Raw genomic sequence first — 16789 nt, 5'->3', positions numbered from 1 at the left:
AACAGGCTTTGTTTACTACATGCAGCATCTGTATAAACAAAGATGAACAATGGAAGGCTGGGGACAGCGGAAGGTTGCATTAAATGGATGCGGATGGAAGGGGATACTGAAGGATGGGGCGGGGAGAACAGGGGCTGTTGTTCTGCTACTGTCTCTGGGTAGGATGTGGGCTTTGAAGAAAGCCCTGCAGAATCTTAATGAGCCAGGCCTGTGTGGGAGGGAGGGGGTGGTGTTGATGTCCCCTGTGGTGATCCATGTCTTTGTCATCATTCTCTGAAAACGGCAGCTTGTAATATGCCTGGAAGGGTTTTCATGCATTTGGGGGCAACTGTCTACACCAGCCCTCCATTCATACAGATGTTGGTGAGGGAAGCCAGAATTTCTCCTTCCAGCATTGTTGCAAACCTAAGAAGTGCTGTGGCTGTTTTTTCTTTGCCATTTCTGCTTGCAGTCTGTTCCCCCCGTGCTCTGATTCCCTTTCAGGCAGATGAGATGGGTCCTTTGCTTTGCTCAGCCTTTGTAACAAATCATGATCCTTCTGCTTGCGGCCAGCTCCAGCCTGGCTGATTGTGGTCGACATGGCAAACCATTCTGTGCATCTTTTTCTCATATGCCACTGTAAGATGAGGAGTTTCTCCTACAAAAGTCTCATTCCAGTGGGGTTTTTTGTATGTGGCACAAGCATGTGGCTGACTTGCAAATGGTCGAGCCTGTGGCTGTGACTCATGTGGGAAAACGGCAGCCCTGAAGGATTCCATCTACAGACAAGAGGGTGCTGTCCTGGGATCGGCTGCATTCGGATTAAATGCTGCAACACATATGCAGTTCATTTAAAAAATAATTCAGTAGTTACTTGTCTAGAGATATGGCTTGCTGCTTGGTCCAAGCAGGTAATAGAAATTGGTGCTTCACAGCATTGGTTTTGACGCTTCAGAAGGTTATATGGCCCCCCTCTGTTTCCCCCTTGTTTGCCATGAGAGGAGATTCTGCATTCACAGCATGGGGCCTAAGCTTCAGCCTCTCCCCCACTGCAGACCCCTCCCCTGGGGTAACACAACAGCATGCTGTTTGCTTCACCTGATACATAATGCATTTTTCTTTTAATGAATATGGAGCTTGCTTTGATGGCTTTGGGGGCATTTATTTACCCTCCCTCCTATTGGAGCTGTCTTTGGAGGAAGGCAGGTGGGGTTGGGGACTCAGGAGAGATACCCTTTCTTGAGCCAGCATTCAAGGACTGTGTCTGCCTTTCTAAGTCTTCTTTTGCTGCTCCTTCCCTTTCATTTCTCACCTTCAAAAGGATGAATATTTTGCCCCTTCATTGGGCTTTCCTGCTGATGCACTGATGAAAGCAACCAGCCTGATGCTCAATCTCCCCAGTGATGAGTGGCTAATTGTTTTGGGGGTGGGGTGGGGGTGACAGCATGGCAGGCTCTGCAGCTGGATCCCTGCAGCCTGCCAGAGTGTCTCATCTGCCCACTGTTGCAAGACACCTCAGTTTCCTGCCTGCTCAATAACAGCAGTTGGCATTGGAATCCACATACATCTTCCCCATCTCCTGTCTCCATCCTAGTGGCAGAATTAGATTTGAGTCCAGTAGCATTTTAGAGTCCAACAAGATTTTCCAGGTAAAAGCTTTCAAGAGTCAAAGATCTGTCACATATAAATAGGAATGGAGATGCCTGAATCTTTTATCTCGAGCATCTCCATTTTTACTTGTATCTGACAAAGATAGCTTTGACTCTAAAAAACTCATACCCTGGAAATCCAGTTGGTCTCTAAAGTGTTACTGGACTCTAATCTAGCTCTTCTACTATAGCCCAACAAAGCTGCCCTCCTGGAACTGTCCTTGAGGCAATTCTTCTTTGTATGCCAGCGTGTCCGACCCCTCCACCCCCGGTCTCACTTGGATCTCTTGACTTAAGGTGTCCATTGTAAGCTTCTTTTAAATAATATAAGCCCCATTGGCAAATCTGAGTAGTACTTCAAATGCTTTCGTTTCTCAATAACATTTGTTCCTCCTGGGCGATATGCAGGTATGTTTCCCCCCATTTTATCCTCACAGCAACCCTGTGAGGTAGGCTGAGAGAGTGTGTGGCTGATCCAAAATCATTTAGTAACTTAAATCCCAGCCTCCCCTGTCCAACATCTTGCCAGTCGGGATTTTTCGTCCAACCCTGTCTTGTAACCAGCCAGTTCTGTTCCATGCTTCTATTCCTTTAAAACCTGGTTCGTAGTTGTAGTAAATTAATACTTGTTTAGTAGCCAGCTATCAGCCAGCAGTTTCCTGTAACTTAGTCCTGTGCATGCTGCCACCCCTCCCCATGTAGTAGCAGCATCTGCTTCCTTCATAGCCTGAAGCCACGCAAGACTTTTGACCCCCCTGCGCTTGTTTGCATGAAGGCTGCTGATCACTTTGCTGCATATTTGATTGCAGACAATGAAACCAAAGATGCCTTTGAACACTGAGCTTCTATTTTTTTGTTGTTGACAAAACTGAAGTTTTTAGTTCTTTGCCTGAAATACAGGGAAATCTTGTCTGCATCCTTATAGAGCAGCTGCCCACCTTCTCTCGGTATTGGAGTAGCTCTGTCTGTATCCATTTCAAGATCCTGCATCCTAACCTCTTAACTTTTGACAGCTTTTTGTTCCTTGCTGTCAGAGCCTAGAGTTTGAAAGCTGGACCCCCACGTGGGCTCAAGGACCTTTTCATTCTGATTTATGGCCAAAGACAGAGTGTGGGCTTTGAAAACAGATTCCAAGTGGCTCTGAGTGGGCTGCCAGTGCCTTGCGTGTCCTTTCTAGCAGAGGTTCTGTGTGCAGTTGCATTAGCTGTTTCCAGGAATTTCTGCTGAAACATATTTGTGGAGTGTTGCGCATTGACTGGTTCTGTAACTAACCAGTGGGTGGCAAAAGCAGGCCAAGCTTGTTCCTAGAGATCCTTGTTGACCTTTTCCAGGCAGGGCTGTATGTGCACATGTGCATGTGTGGTACCTCCTCTCTTGGGTTTGCTTAACTCTCAAACCCTTTTCTTTTTTCTCTTGACTGTTGAGCTCCTTCCTTCCCTCCTTCAAAGCTGAGTTATGGCAGCAAAAAAAGGACCCCATCCTGGCTTTGAGTCGCAGCACCTATGCCACCACCACAAATCCAAAGCTCCTGTAGACACTCTTGTCCTCATCGTAGTGCTCTGGACTCCCAAGATACAGGTGGTGGTAGTGCTGATCCTCCTTCCTGCTGAAGATTGCGAAGTCCTCAGCCAAAGAACCCCTGGCATTTGCATTTCCAGAACCCAGCCTAGCCTGCAGAATGACATACACCCCTGAGTCAGCCTCAGTCACACACCCCTGAGTCAGCCTCAGTCACACACCTCCAGTGTTGGTGTACTAGCCTGCCTCCTGCTGTTATGTTGTAGCCATCTGCTAATCCTCCCTCCCTACCCCCCACCCCTTTCCTTCCTGGTACTCTTTGGGCCATCTTGGGACATTCCTTGAGTGGGCATCAGTGTCCTAAGATAAGGTCAGATTTCCCGGGTCTTTGCTTGGCTGGTGAAGAATGCAGTTGAGGTCTTTTGGCAGTGAAGGGAGAAGAGGGCTGTCACTGGTGGGCTATGAAAGAAAAAGTTTTGGCAACTCTGAGAAGATTTTAAGAGACAAGTTGTCTTTTTTTGCAGACCTAGGCTTTGGGTGCTCCAAAATGTGTCCCAATCACCACTTGCTCTGTGCTGCAAAAAGAGATCAGAGGTGGAAAGGCATCATCCCATGGAGAATGGCAACCTGGATATTTTTGAGGTCCCACTGAAGTCTCCAGTCTGTGTTGGTGGGGTGGGTTGGCCAGGTTGTTACATAAGGGACCTTATTTTATGTGTCTGTCTTCAAAGTCTTGCATAAATTACAGGGTACAAGGTGTGGGGAGGGGGTAGGCTTGGAAGGCCCACTGTGCTTATCTGCAGGTTGCTGACCTGTTGTGGTGCTCACAACAGCACCTGTGCAGAGCTGAAGGGCTCTCAGCACTGGCATGGTTAATGCTACTGGGCTGTTGAAGCATGAGAGACCATCTTTGCACTTCTCTGGAGCTAGCATTCTGGGATTGTTTGCCCTAATCCAGCAAAGTGAAACATAGTTGCATTTTAATCAGTATTCATTAATTTACTTTTAATGGAATTAAAGCTCTGGATTGCTGAAGTGCTTTCTCATTTTGATGACCCTATGTGGTTGAACTGCCTCCAACCCAGCTTCAGCGGTTGGTTGCTTAGGTAATCTTTTGTTTTCATCTGACATCTTTAGCTCTCCAGTGGGGATGGAGGGAATTAATGCAGATGGATGCCAAAAACATTAATGCAGGCCAGCATCTAAAGCCTCAGAGACTTCAAGGCCAGGAAGTAAATACTGACCCAGTCTCTCATGTGTGCACATCTGTTATACATGGACCCTGATGTGTGCAGAGCCATTTGTTCCTCTGCACCTCTGTGTTCTCTCTCACCTCTGAGTTCTCTCTTCCCTTTTGATATAAAGACCAAACAGATTGCTTGCAGCTCTAACTGTACATTGAGTCACGTGTTTGGGAAGTAGTGTTTCGCAATGTTACATTACATACCAAAGGGAGAGGTGCAAAATCTGGAAAGCAAAATCTGCCAGGCTTTCTTTCTTGTAGCACCACAGCAGTTGAGTTCTGGAATCTGACCTTTGCAGCCTTTTTGGAGGGGTATGAAAAACACCTTGGTTTGACCTAGGTTTATGAGGCAGATTGCTGAAATGTCTTTCTAATGAAGGCATTTTGAATGTGTTGAGAATAGGAATGGGCACAAACTGGGAAGTTGAGGTTTGGTTTGGTTCACAGCATGTCCAGTTTGCAAACCATGAACTGTCATGAACGTTTAAGGGCCAAACTAACCAGTTCAGTTCATGAGGTCTGTGGTTCGCTAGAACACCCCCTACCCATCATGCTAGAGACACCTAATGCATTGGGGATCTCCAGCTGACTCTCCTCTACCTTCCTTCTAAAGTTTGCTGAGGATTGGATTTACAGGGTCCGAGTTACAGTTCTCCAAAGAAGGTGCCCAGAAAACACTTTCCTGGGGGCACATTTGAGGGGGGTGGATTGTAATTCAGACCCTGTAAATACAATCCTCACCAAACTTACAAGGAAGGTAGAAGAGAGTAAGCTGGAGATCCCCAATGAGTTAGGTGTCTCTAGCTTGCACACAATTCATTCTATACACTCCTGAACCAGCACCTGTCAAAATGTCAGGATGTCATTTTGACAGGTACAAGCTCAGATTTAGGAGTGTGTATAGAATGGATACCACACAAGCTAGAGATGTCAAAGTTTCAGGGGAACCTCCCCTGGATGCTCCTCTACATGCCTTACAAGTTCCACCCCACCCCCCATTGCTTTCAAGTTCAGTAAACATTTAGATTGAGTGGAGACGGTCTGCCTAGAAATGTATCCGTTCATGAACCTCCATGAAAAGCTTGAGAGTTGGTGGACAGTTTGTGCTGGCTGACCTGCCATGAACATCACTTTGTGAACCATGAAATGGCCAAAATTTGTCACAGACTTTAGTTCGTGAGCCAGCTTGTGACCATCCCTAGTTAGTAAAGTTTTATTTAGGTTCCATTATGGAGCTGTGCATCCCCCCCCCCCCCCCAAATCTGCATTGAGTTTCTTGGAAACACAATAAATGCATGGAACAGATAGCTTTTGGATCTATGCAAGGGAAGATGTTCTTTCATAAAGGATTCTCCATGCAATTTGCTTGAAGACAAGCTCGCAAATTATGACTAATTTCCTAGACAGCTGCCATTCATGGAGTTAGCACTTCATCTGGGCAAACATATCCTTGCTCCAGCAAACTCAGTACTGCCTGTCTGATTGGTAGTAGCTCTCCAAACCCTTAGGCAGAGAGAGGTCATTCCTAGTGGTTTTGACTAGAGATGTCAAGGACTGAACATAGGACTTTATGCATGAAAAGCTGTGAGCCACTGCCCAAATGCTTATGAATATGTATGGCTATGAGAATTGTAGGTCAGGACAGGTGTGAATGGAATTGAGTATAGAACTGGACCCAACCAAAACATTAACTTTTGAAACTTCAGGAGAAAAATGTCAGTATCTCCATGGAAAATCAGCTACTTGAGTGTAGTTTATTAGAAGGATTTATTTTGGCAGAATAACCTTCTTGGATCCAACATGTGGGAAAAGATCAACTGTGTTTCATGTAACATATTCAGGAGAATATTTCAGCCATATAAATTAAATGTATTTTACCACCTCCGGTATTTTGGCCCACAAATCTCTGTTTTGATTTTGCTTGTCCTTTGTGTGACTCTGATTTAAAAAAAATTATTTTCACCCGTTATGCATACCTGATTTTCCACATCAGATGTATGCGTTTTTCCTATTAATAGCCCAACATTATATGTATATTATACCTATAAATGGTGTTCATATAAATGCCATTCAAATTTCAAACACAAACATCTGCAAAACTTGTAGCAGAAAGCATAGAATCAAAGCTATAGAAGGAACATAAGCAGATGTAAAAACTGTGGGGGAAATTCACTTATCCCCAATATAAATTAGAAAACAAAAGCCATGTAATAAGCCCAACCCAAATAACACAAAATAGCATGCTAGCTTTCAAGTTAAAAACAAATAGAAGAGGGAGAGAGAGAAGAAATGTTTCTTCCATAAAGTCTGTCTTTTGCCAGACCATGTTTCTCCAGTTGAAGAATGTATTGGTTTAAATTCAGGTGCTTCCAGATTAGCCACAGATTGCATATTGCTACATTGGTCCAAAGCAAAATTCAAGAACAGTTATGCAATACCAAAGACTCACAGAACAGTGTGCCCCTTTTTTTCTCCAAAGGCTAAAGCTGCAAACATAGCAGTTGCAAACATAGCAGTTCTACCTACAGGATGCAGACATGAGGTCTTAAGATCATGGCTGAAAGATCTTCCAGCTTTCCTTCCAGCGTTCAGCCTGATGTTTTGGAGAACTTGCACATTGTTTTGTGTTACTGTTGGTCTTAACAAAAGTTATTAAATGGCTTTTGCTTTTGATGTTTTCATTGGACCTGTGTTTGGCTACCTACAGCCTCTATCTGGACAAAATCAATTTATGTTAGATGCAAAGTTAAAAACTTACCTACCTGAGGTTTTTATATACTTGCTGACAAAGAGAGACTGTGAATTTGTGGAATATATTTAGTTCTGAATGGCACTTAAGTTAACAGTGCTTCTGGCTGTAAGATAAGTAACAGCAAAGGTTTTTACTGGCAGGATTAGCAAACTCTGGTTGAAAGGGAACAGGTTGTAATTTTCTCCTGCCCATGATCATGATCCAGCATTGCAAAGAATAGTTGTATGATGACCTCTAGTGGTTAGTGGGAGATATAATCTGTTGAGCAAGGAAGATGGTGATTTGGTCTTGACTATTTTTTAAAAAAAATAGATTTTTTTTAAACTTCCCTTCCCCTAAAAACGGGGCCCAAGGCCATGTATATAATAAAAGCAACATAATATCATTGGTTTAAATAACAACTTCCCCAATATGTTAAAACAATAATACACTATAAACAATAAGATGGCGATGATCCATCTTGAGGATGATCCACCTACAACTGCAGGGGTATATTGGTTTTCCACTGAAAACAAGGACCAAGCCAGACAGTTTCCTTCCATGAACCACATTTCCTTGAATATAGTCTTATTATGATTGCTGGTTAAAGGCAATGCGGAATGTTTGCAAACAGCAGGCAGCTTTTCATGGGAACTCTTGCAAACTGTTCCATCATGTGGATCATGCAGAAAACAACACCAGCGGGTGCCCGGAATGTGGTGTGAATGTTCAGAAGTGATTTCCCCTTGCACACATTCAATGAGAGAGGGCTTTTACTGCACATGGTTTTAAAAACTGAGCAATCCTGAGTCATTCAATCCAGTAGAGCTCTGTCCACAGTGCCACACACAGCACCTCTAAAGAGTTTCCTCCCTCATCCTGCTGTTGGAAACTTTTTAGTGAGAAATTCCAGTGACAGAACCAGATAGCCTAGGTTGTCTGTGCTCAAAATGTATAAACCAGATCAATTTGTCTTTCAGAAGCCCTGGAAATTGTAGCTTAGTAGAAGTGCTAAGACTACTTGTAAGATTCCCCAGCCTCTTCACAGAATTATGTTCCCCCAGGGTGGTGAGCCACATTTTCTAAGGAGCTTCAAGACTGTCATGGAGCACAGGCCCATTCCCTCTGGGTCATGGCTTCTCTCCAACTCCTCTAGTGAGGGGAAGACACAGGCCAGGAGCTACCAAAGGGAGAATACCAAACGTTCAGTTGTTAGTTTCCTTCAGCAAACTTTCTAAGGGTAGGAAATAGGGATGGGCATAAACCTCCCCATGACCCTAAATTCTTCACGAATATCGCTGGGTTGTGGTTCGTGAACCAAGGTTCATGCTCATCCCTATCCATGATCCACATGGGTTTTTGGAGGTTCATGGGGCTTGTGGTAGGAAGAATTCTCCCTGCAGGATCGGCTCCTTTGCAGGCTGGTTTGAACCAGGCTGCCTACCAGAGTCCCAGCTAAGGCTGCAGTGTGCACCTTGCAAAAGCCATTTAAAAGAACCCCCCTTTAAATGGCTTTTGCATGAGTGAAGTTCAAGTGGCAAGTTCACCCAGGCACAAGAAATGAACCAGTCCCACAAACTGAAAGAAACCTCTGTTTCCCGCCATTTTATGCCCATCCCTAGTAGGGAACCTGGCTGGCTTATGGCAGGGGGATTTGAGACCATGAACAGTGGACTCTCTCCCAGATCCAAACAGTTGAAACACACTTTCATGGCAGGTAGGTTGTTTGCAAACAGCTGCATTTCCCACTAGGGAGTCTATGCCATGTATAAGCCTTTCCCAGAGCCTCTCCCATGTCCCCATAAGATTTAAATTGTTTGTAGGGAAAGAATAGCCTTTGGCAGTTTCAGGGGTTTTTTTACATCCTTGTGATGGAGAAAGGGGACTGGCTAGTCAGCAGAATAAGACCACCAAAGCAGAATCAGCAGGCGAAGAAAGGCAAACTGTCCTTGGTTTCTCTTAGTGTGCAGAGTATCCAGTGCCATTGTGGATGGAACTGTTCAATACAGAATATGGGATGAGGGTGGGGAAAGAGGTGTGTTTTCCAGGAAATGCTTGCAGGGGATTTACTGGACTGTCAGCAATGATTCTTTGCCCATCACAGAATGAGCTCAGCATGGTGGAACTTTTTGTGAGACCTTTTGTGCCCATCTTTAAATATTGGAATAACAATATCTGGGTGTAGGTGATTTGCTGCCTCAGTATCTGGAGCGGTTGCTGTTGTTCAGAGGGCAGCCAGCTAAGCTGTTTGCTCACTGGGTCGTCATCTACCTTTTCCTTCCCTGCTGGGTTCTCCTCAGTCCTGCTTCCAGTTTCAGTCTTCTTGATTTGATCCCCAGTGCTGCCTGGTCTGATACCTGTCGTGAACCATTCCCTACTCCATTGCCACTCAGCTTTAACTTGCTTTGCTTTATTTTTGCAGTGTGTTCTGGCCTAGGCCCCCACAATTGCCCAGCCATCCTACTTTCTTATGATTGAACATAACTATTACATGCAGTGGGTGTCTGTCAGCCACAGCCTGCCCCCCACACCAAGGTGTTGCTCTGCCCCTCTGCTATTTCTTAACTGGAGCCATCTTCTTTTTGGCAGCACTGACAACTTTTTAAAAAATTAACATTTTTTTTCTCACATTAATCAAATAGCACCGGCAACTCTTGAAGGACAGTTTTATGGTGGAACTGGTGGAGGGGGCTCGCAAGCTGCGTCACGTCTTTCTCTTCACAGACTTGTTCCTCTGTGCCAAGCTCAAGAAGCAGCTTGGAGGGTAAGGATCTCTCTGCTGGATTCCAAATTGGGACCATGCCTTGCAAAAGCATGTGGGGAAAAAGCTGGCTCACAGGCTGGCACACCCAGAATCAAATCAGAAACTTTGTATGTTCTCTGGGTTCTGGAGCTCCCAAACTGATCATTGCCATGTACCTGGCTTCTGTCTGTGAAGCTTCAGCAGTATGAAGCTGTCTGGCTCTAGGTAGGGATGGTCCTAGAAATCAGAAAAGATAGCATTGCAGGCATGTTGATCTGAGGGTGCATGCTTGCAATTGCTTATGGGGCAATTCCCATGTCCCTCATTGGGATTGTTTTATACATTGCTGAACATGGTTTTCCCTGGTCTAGGTATTTAAAAATATGTAAAGGGGCGCCTAAAAATTTCTGCAGTACTATGAAAGATGTTCAGTTAAGTTGGGAATGGGGATAGTTTTTCTCAGTATGGTGATAGAGGCTGCTGCAGGAGATGAGGGTAATACAAAGCCCAATATTTGCATAGGGATCTTACAGTGTTTGCATGTCTGTCTGAGTGTCCATGGCCCAAACTGAAAGCTACTTTCAGGCTTAGCTGTGGCCACAGCAAAGGATTTCAAAGCTAGGAAGCTAAGAATGCTTGATGTGAGTAGAAGGCCAGCTTGCTAACCTTTTGTCTTTGCAGGAAAATCCAACAGTATGACTGTAAATGGTACATTCCACTCTCAGACCTTAGCTTCCAGACGGTGGATGACTCAGAAGCTGTACAGAACATCTCACTTGTTCCAGATGAGGAGCTGGATGCCATGAAGATCAAGATTTCTCAGCTCAAAAGTGATATCCAACGAGAAAAAGTAAAGGCAGAAATTTATATAGTGCACATTGTTTATTTTTTACTGGCATGCTGTAGATTGCTCGTGAACTTTTGAACAGTCTTTCCAACAAGCCTGCAATGTAGGATCAGACAGAGAGATGAGGGGCTATGTTCTGTGGCTGAGATGAGATTTGAACCAGGGACTTCTATGTTCAGAAAAGCTTGGTCTCATAGCTGCAGCGTTACACTAATTCTCCTGATTGCACCCTTCCCCTTTTCAGGGTGCAGTTCCTCCAGTCAAGTTAAACAGTGGATTTGTGTTCTGAGCAGGCTCAGTTGGATTAAAGGGGCCTAAACTGTTTTATATTCTGGGTCTTCATGTATTCTGGACTCAGACCATGACACTGTGGTGCTGGAAGCTTCTCACTGTGGCTGCTCCTGCACCTAGCAAGACCGGACACACACTTTGCTGTGGAAAGCTCAAGATCTTACCATGAAATAACTAAATCAAATCAGTAAAGTAGGTACAAATGTAATTATTGCACTACATATTTACAAGGTACGTCTAACCTTAAAGTAGAGCTTCTGCAAAGAGCAGCCAGGTGGCAGAAAGAGATTAAGGATGGTGTGGCTGTGTGGGCAGGGGAGCATGATAGCGGGTGCCTAGTTGTGTATGTGTAGAGCGTAACACATACACAATCACTATTAGAGATTTCCACTGAATTTCAAATGCAACCCTGCAACCATAAAACCGATGGATCAGCTTTAAGGAAATTTAAATACTTATATGCTTATGAACACCATCTGTCAAATGGTAGGAAGCAGAAAGCCCTGTTCATTTGTATTCTCTTGCTTCCCCCCACCCAGAGGGCCAACAAAGGGAGCAAGAATATTGAGAGGTTGAAAAAGAAGCTTTCGGAGCAGGAATCCATGCTTCTACTGATGTCTCCCAACATGGCTTTCAGAGTACATAATCGGAATGGCAAGGTGAGGGGGACATGGGAAACTTCTAAGTTCAGTAGCCAAGAATGTAGAGCAGAGATGGCCAAACTTGCTTAATGTAAGAGCCACACAGGATAAATGTCAGATGTTTGAGAATCGGAAGACGTAAACATGTGAGTGGGAGGGAAATGGTTTTGAAGTTCCTGCATTGCGCAGGGGTTGGACTAGATTATGGAGGTCCCTTCCATCTCTGTGATTCTGTGATATTTGAGAACAGGGAGGGAGGAAATAGAGGGGGATGGGGAAAGAAGCAACTTTAACTTTAAATGCATTCTCCAAGCTGGTCAGTGGGGCAGTGGGGGCTTTGAAAGCCACACAGTATGTGTGAAAGAGCCACATTTGGCTCCTGAGCCACAGTTTGGCCACCCCTGATGTAGACTGATTAACCTGACAGTAGCCACTGGGAATGTGCACTACTAACTTCTGAAGTGTATTGGCTTTTGTGTTTCTTTCCCCAAGAGCTTCAACCAAACCCTTTTTGGTCCAAGGTGGCTTTACAAGTACGATGATGTCCACAATATAGTTTTCACTGTAGAATAAGTCAGTTGGCTCTTTTGCACCACACCAGAGTGGTATGCCACATGTATGCATACACATGATATCAGTGAGAAGCCTGTATTTTCATGCAGTGTCCTGGGAATGTTACTTTCCAAGTGAGGTATTGCAAGTGTGCATCCAGCAAGGGACAACTGTGTTGAATTAATTTCATTTCTGTGGAATTGCTGCCTCCTTTAAAAGAAAGATTCCAGTAAGAAGCTACTCTCAGTAACTGTGGGGTTTGAACTGGCAACACTTTGTGGTCCAGGATGTTCTGTGATTTGTTCTCATTTCTGGATTGTGACATATTTGACCTATTAGATAAAGAACTGAAAAATAAAAAAAAAATAAAACTTGGTTCTCTGTCTTTTCTGGGGGCACTCAGAGTTACACTTTTCTCATCTCCTCGGACTATGAACGGGCAGAATGGCGAGAAATCATCCGGGAACAGCAGAAGAAATGTATGTGAAGGTCTTTGATTCCCAAGGGCAAGGTTGAGAATCATCCTGGTGTTTTTTTAATTAGAGAGCATCCTGTGGCATGTGTTTCTGTATGCAAAAGACAGATATGCTCCTGTGCCATGTGTGGGTGGCTGACTTCCTTGCATACAGATATGTAAACTTCCCTGTCCACTTAAATTCAAAATTGTCTTGGCAAATCACACTACTCCTACCCATCACTTCAACTGGAAAATAGGTTGGGGCTGCTTCTTCCACATGGGGATTTTTCCTCAAGCGGAACATAACATGCCACTAATGGGGGAGGAGAGCTTCCATGAGTGTTACGCTGTTTCCAAATACAGAGTGAGAAGCTTCCAGGGCTTTCTCTTCAAAACTGGAGTAAAGGAAGAACCTCCTTTGCTCTGAGTTAAGGAGAAATGCTGGGGGCGGGGGGTGGGGGGGTGGGGCTGTGGTCCATGCCCCAGTGTGCTCAGCCTGCAACCAACCTTCTGTTAACATGCTCAATATTCTTTTAAGACTTCAGGTTTTTCTGCATTCCTGATGCGGCAATCAAGTTTGTAGACACCCCCCCCCCAAAAAAAATCTGTTCTTGGCCCCACTGTGTGGGGGTTTTTTAGTCACATGCTAGGGCCCAGTTCAGAATTGGATATTGCCAATAGTTTATGCTTTCCCTGTAAACCAGGATTCCAAGCTAGCATTAAACTGTTATTTGGATTCCAGCTGTGCAGTGAGAAGATGCAAACCACAGTTCACTAGCTGAAATGTGACGATAAACTGTTTGCTGTGAACCTAGAAATATCTAATTGTATGGCTTCACGTACAGTATAGGGCTGGGGATAAACTGTAAATGCAAGTCTGAGGATCTTTGAAGTTCTTATTGACATCTTGATGCTGTTACATTTGAACCAAGCCACTGACTACAGAAAATTTTTTGAGGTAGACTAGCATTTTCAAGATATGTATGTAATTGATGTGATATATCACATAGATATGTATGTGATTGAGCTGGAATACAATAAAGAATTTTTGGGATATCTAATTTTTAGTATAGTTACCATGGCAATCCTGCTTTTATGTGTGCTGACTTGGAAACAAGTTCCACTGAGTTCCATGAAGCCACTAGGACTCTTACTTTGTATAGGGATTAGGTGTTGTTATGACATATATCAAAGTCCACAAATAGGCACTTTTTATTTCATTTTCATTATACATCTTTGCTTGTAACTTGATCTCTCCAAGTGTTGGGGAGGGACGGTGGCTCAGTGGTAGAGCATCTGCTCGGTAAGCAGAAGGTCCCAGGTTCAATCCCTGGCATATCCAACTAAAAAGGGTCCAGACAAATAGGCATGAAAAACCTCAGCTTGAGATCCTCAAGAGCCGCTGCCAGTCTGAGTAGACAATACTGACTTTGATGGACCCAGGGTCTGATTCAGTATAAGGCAGCTTCATATGTTCATATTAGTATATTCCTCTTCTGTTCTGATAACCATGGCCTTTCTTGCCTTCTCATTATAAATTAGGGGAGGGACGGTGGCTCAGTGGTAGAGCATCTGCTTGATAAGCAGAAGGTCCCAGGTTCAATCCAGGTATCTTCAACTAAAAAGGGTCCAGGCAAATAAGCGTGAAAAACCTCAGCTTGAGACCCTGGAGAGCCGCTGCCAGTCTGAGTAAACAGTACTGACTTTGATGGACCCAGGGTCTGATTCAGTATACGGCAGCTTCATATGTTCATAAGTATTCACAACGTTCCTGTTTACTGTTTGTCAAAGCTTTCATTCTTTTCTGAACCTGCAGGCTTCAAAAGCTTCTCACTGACATCAGTGGAGCTTCAAATGCTGACAAATTCCTGTGTGAAGCTTCAAACTGTGCATCATATTCCCCTCACAATCAACAAAGAAGGTAAGGATGCTTGCCTGATCCACCATCACACCTAGCCCCAGTATCTTGGCCTACAATAGCAGGCAAACGTTGGGCTTTTCAACAGGTGGGTGATACGCTGTTTGGGATCAGCAGCTTGCCGTGTCTCTGCAGGACTGAAAGGGTTCCTTGAGTCAGGATGATCTTACTGAAAAAGAAATCATCTGTTAAATTGCCATTCCACTCCTTTGTGCAACAAGTGAAATGAGTTTTTGATACAAAAGAGAAATGGCTTTTTGGAGGGGTATGTGAAAACAGCCCTTTTGCTTTGAAAGTTTAATCCAAAAGCTTGACAACTGTGGGAATTCATTGATCTTGCCTTTGGAGACTTTTGATGTGTGTGTGTGTGTTTTAAGTGGGCATTCTAATTCACAATCCAACTGGCTTTTTAGAGAAGACTTCATTTGTCTGAATTAAGTGGGAACTGTGGGATGACTCAACTAATCACCCCCCCTTTTTTGGACACAGAAAAAATTAAAAATCCAGATTGAAATATAACAAAATGGGGAAAATATAGAAATGATTGAGAGAGAGTCCAGTGGATCATAATGCTGGACTTGAGATGAAAAGGCTGATTCAAATCATAGACTTGCTTGGATTGCTTCAGTTTTTCATCTGTTGACTGAAGAAAAACAGTACCTTCACAGCATTACTGTGATATTAAACAAAGACATGGGCTGTGTCATACCCAAATCTCTGATCTGGACATTACTATATTGCACAGTCTCTCCAGGGATGAAGGAGACCTTTTCCCAAACTACAGCAGAAAACTTAGTCACATTAGGGGAGAACACACAGTGTTCAGAACAAAATATTAAAATGTTTTCCTGCTAAGCTGATAACTCTTGGGGAAATGCCATCTCTCTTCTTTGCTTCCCTAACAATAGTTGTATGTTCTTTCAAATACAGATGATGAATCTCCTGGTCTCTATGGATTCCTGAACGTCATTGTCCATTCAGCCAGCGGCTTCAAGCAGAGCTTGAGTGAGTTGCAGATGTATGAGGTGCTTAGATGAGAATGAACACACAGAGCTAGAGTTATCATTCTACACCGTGGCGGGCAAACTAGGCAATTAATTAAATCATATATATCTGTATAGTTTCCAGCTGTTGCCACTGGGCCTGTAAATAACATCAGATCTGGGCCTTATGCTATTTATTGGAAATATGTATATCTTGCTATTTCTCCCAAGGGCTCAAGATAGCTCTTGGAAAATACCTGATGGTATCCATACCAGTAATAAAAACACAAATTAAAAACTCCAGTAATCTACCAAGACTCCATTCTACACCAGATACCCTTTTGCTAAGGTAAGACCTGGAGCCTTTAAAAGGGAATGACTGTTCGGTGTAGTCCCTTGCTGTCTATTCTCTTGCCTTCCCTTACAAAACACACTCTGTAGTCCAGAGAAAAGGTGCATGACTTGAAAACTCCAAGGGCTTGGAGCCAAGAGACTCAAGCTGCGGGTTGTAGGAAAATGCAGGTATCTACAGTACTGACCCTGAATGTGAGCACACAGTCTTGACAATGACCAGCAAAACTGGTGTTGCTTCTTTGCCCTCATTCCTCTAGACCTGTACTGCACCTTAGAAGTGGATTCCTTTGGGTATTTCGTAAACAAGGCCAAAACAAGAGTCTACAGAGACACAACGGAGCCCAATTGGAATGAGGTAAGTTAGGACAGCATTCTGGGCCACCCTCCTACCCTTTGGAGAAGTAGCAGTCAGTTAATCAGTGATCTTGTCTGCATTAATTGCAAATGTTTTCTTCTTGTGGTGCATCAGAAAGGGGTTTCTCTGGACTCCAGTGGGAGGTTTCTATGGCATGGTTCTGATAAGAGGGATCACTTTAAGAGCAGATAAATTTTTCTTTCCCAGCCATTTTCATTTCCATAAGAGTTGTGGAATAAACAGTTACAATAGACCATCCTATATGAAAAGCTGAGGGATCCAAACTCAGGTGCATAAATTGGGGGTAAGCATGGTGATATTCTTGTGCACTGAAGCCTGTGCAGGAGAAGTTTCTGCATGTGTTAATTGAGGGTGGCTGATTATGTGTTGGATTTTGATTTTGGATTGGCCTGTGCACAAATCTCTCTTCGCACAAGTTAAGAGGAGCTCACAGTAAGTCTGAGAAGATAGCTGTATTTTGCACAGAATTAAATATGTGCATGTGAGAAGATAAAGGCAAAAGCTGTG

General features: G+C 43.9%; 1 protein-coding gene across 2 annotated transcripts in view; it reads left to right on the top strand.

Moving 5' to 3' along the window:
* BCR (BCR activator of RhoGEF and GTPase) overlaps positions 1-16789 on the top strand; it is a 122380-nt gene that overhangs the window by 82305 nt on the left and 23286 nt on the right. For both annotated transcript variants that reach the window (XR_009555968.1, XM_060249587.1), the window contains exons 9-15: positions 9763-9884; positions 10545-10713; positions 11541-11660; positions 12598-12673; positions 14468-14572; positions 15500-15574; positions 16164-16261. Coding sequence is in view for 1 of the 2 variants with exons in the window: in XM_060249587.1 (XP_060105570.1) it covers positions 9763-9884; positions 10545-10713; positions 11541-11660; positions 12598-12673; positions 14468-14572; positions 15500-15574; positions 16164-16261 (765 nt within the window). In the remaining variant the exon portion in view is untranslated. The remainder of the gene's footprint in view (positions 1-9762; positions 9885-10544; positions 10714-11540; positions 11661-12597; positions 12674-14467; positions 14573-15499; positions 15575-16163; positions 16262-16789) is intronic.

This window comes from Heteronotia binoei, chromosome 11, assembly GCF_032191835.1.
Source record: "Heteronotia binoei isolate CCM8104 ecotype False Entrance Well chromosome 11, APGP_CSIRO_Hbin_v1, whole genome shotgun sequence".
In the NCBI taxonomy this organism is placed as follows: domain Eukaryota; kingdom Metazoa; phylum Chordata; class Lepidosauria; order Squamata; family Gekkonidae; genus Heteronotia; species Heteronotia binoei.
Note: the sequence above shows the minus strand (reverse complement) of the source record. Positions and strands in the feature narration are given on the sequence as shown.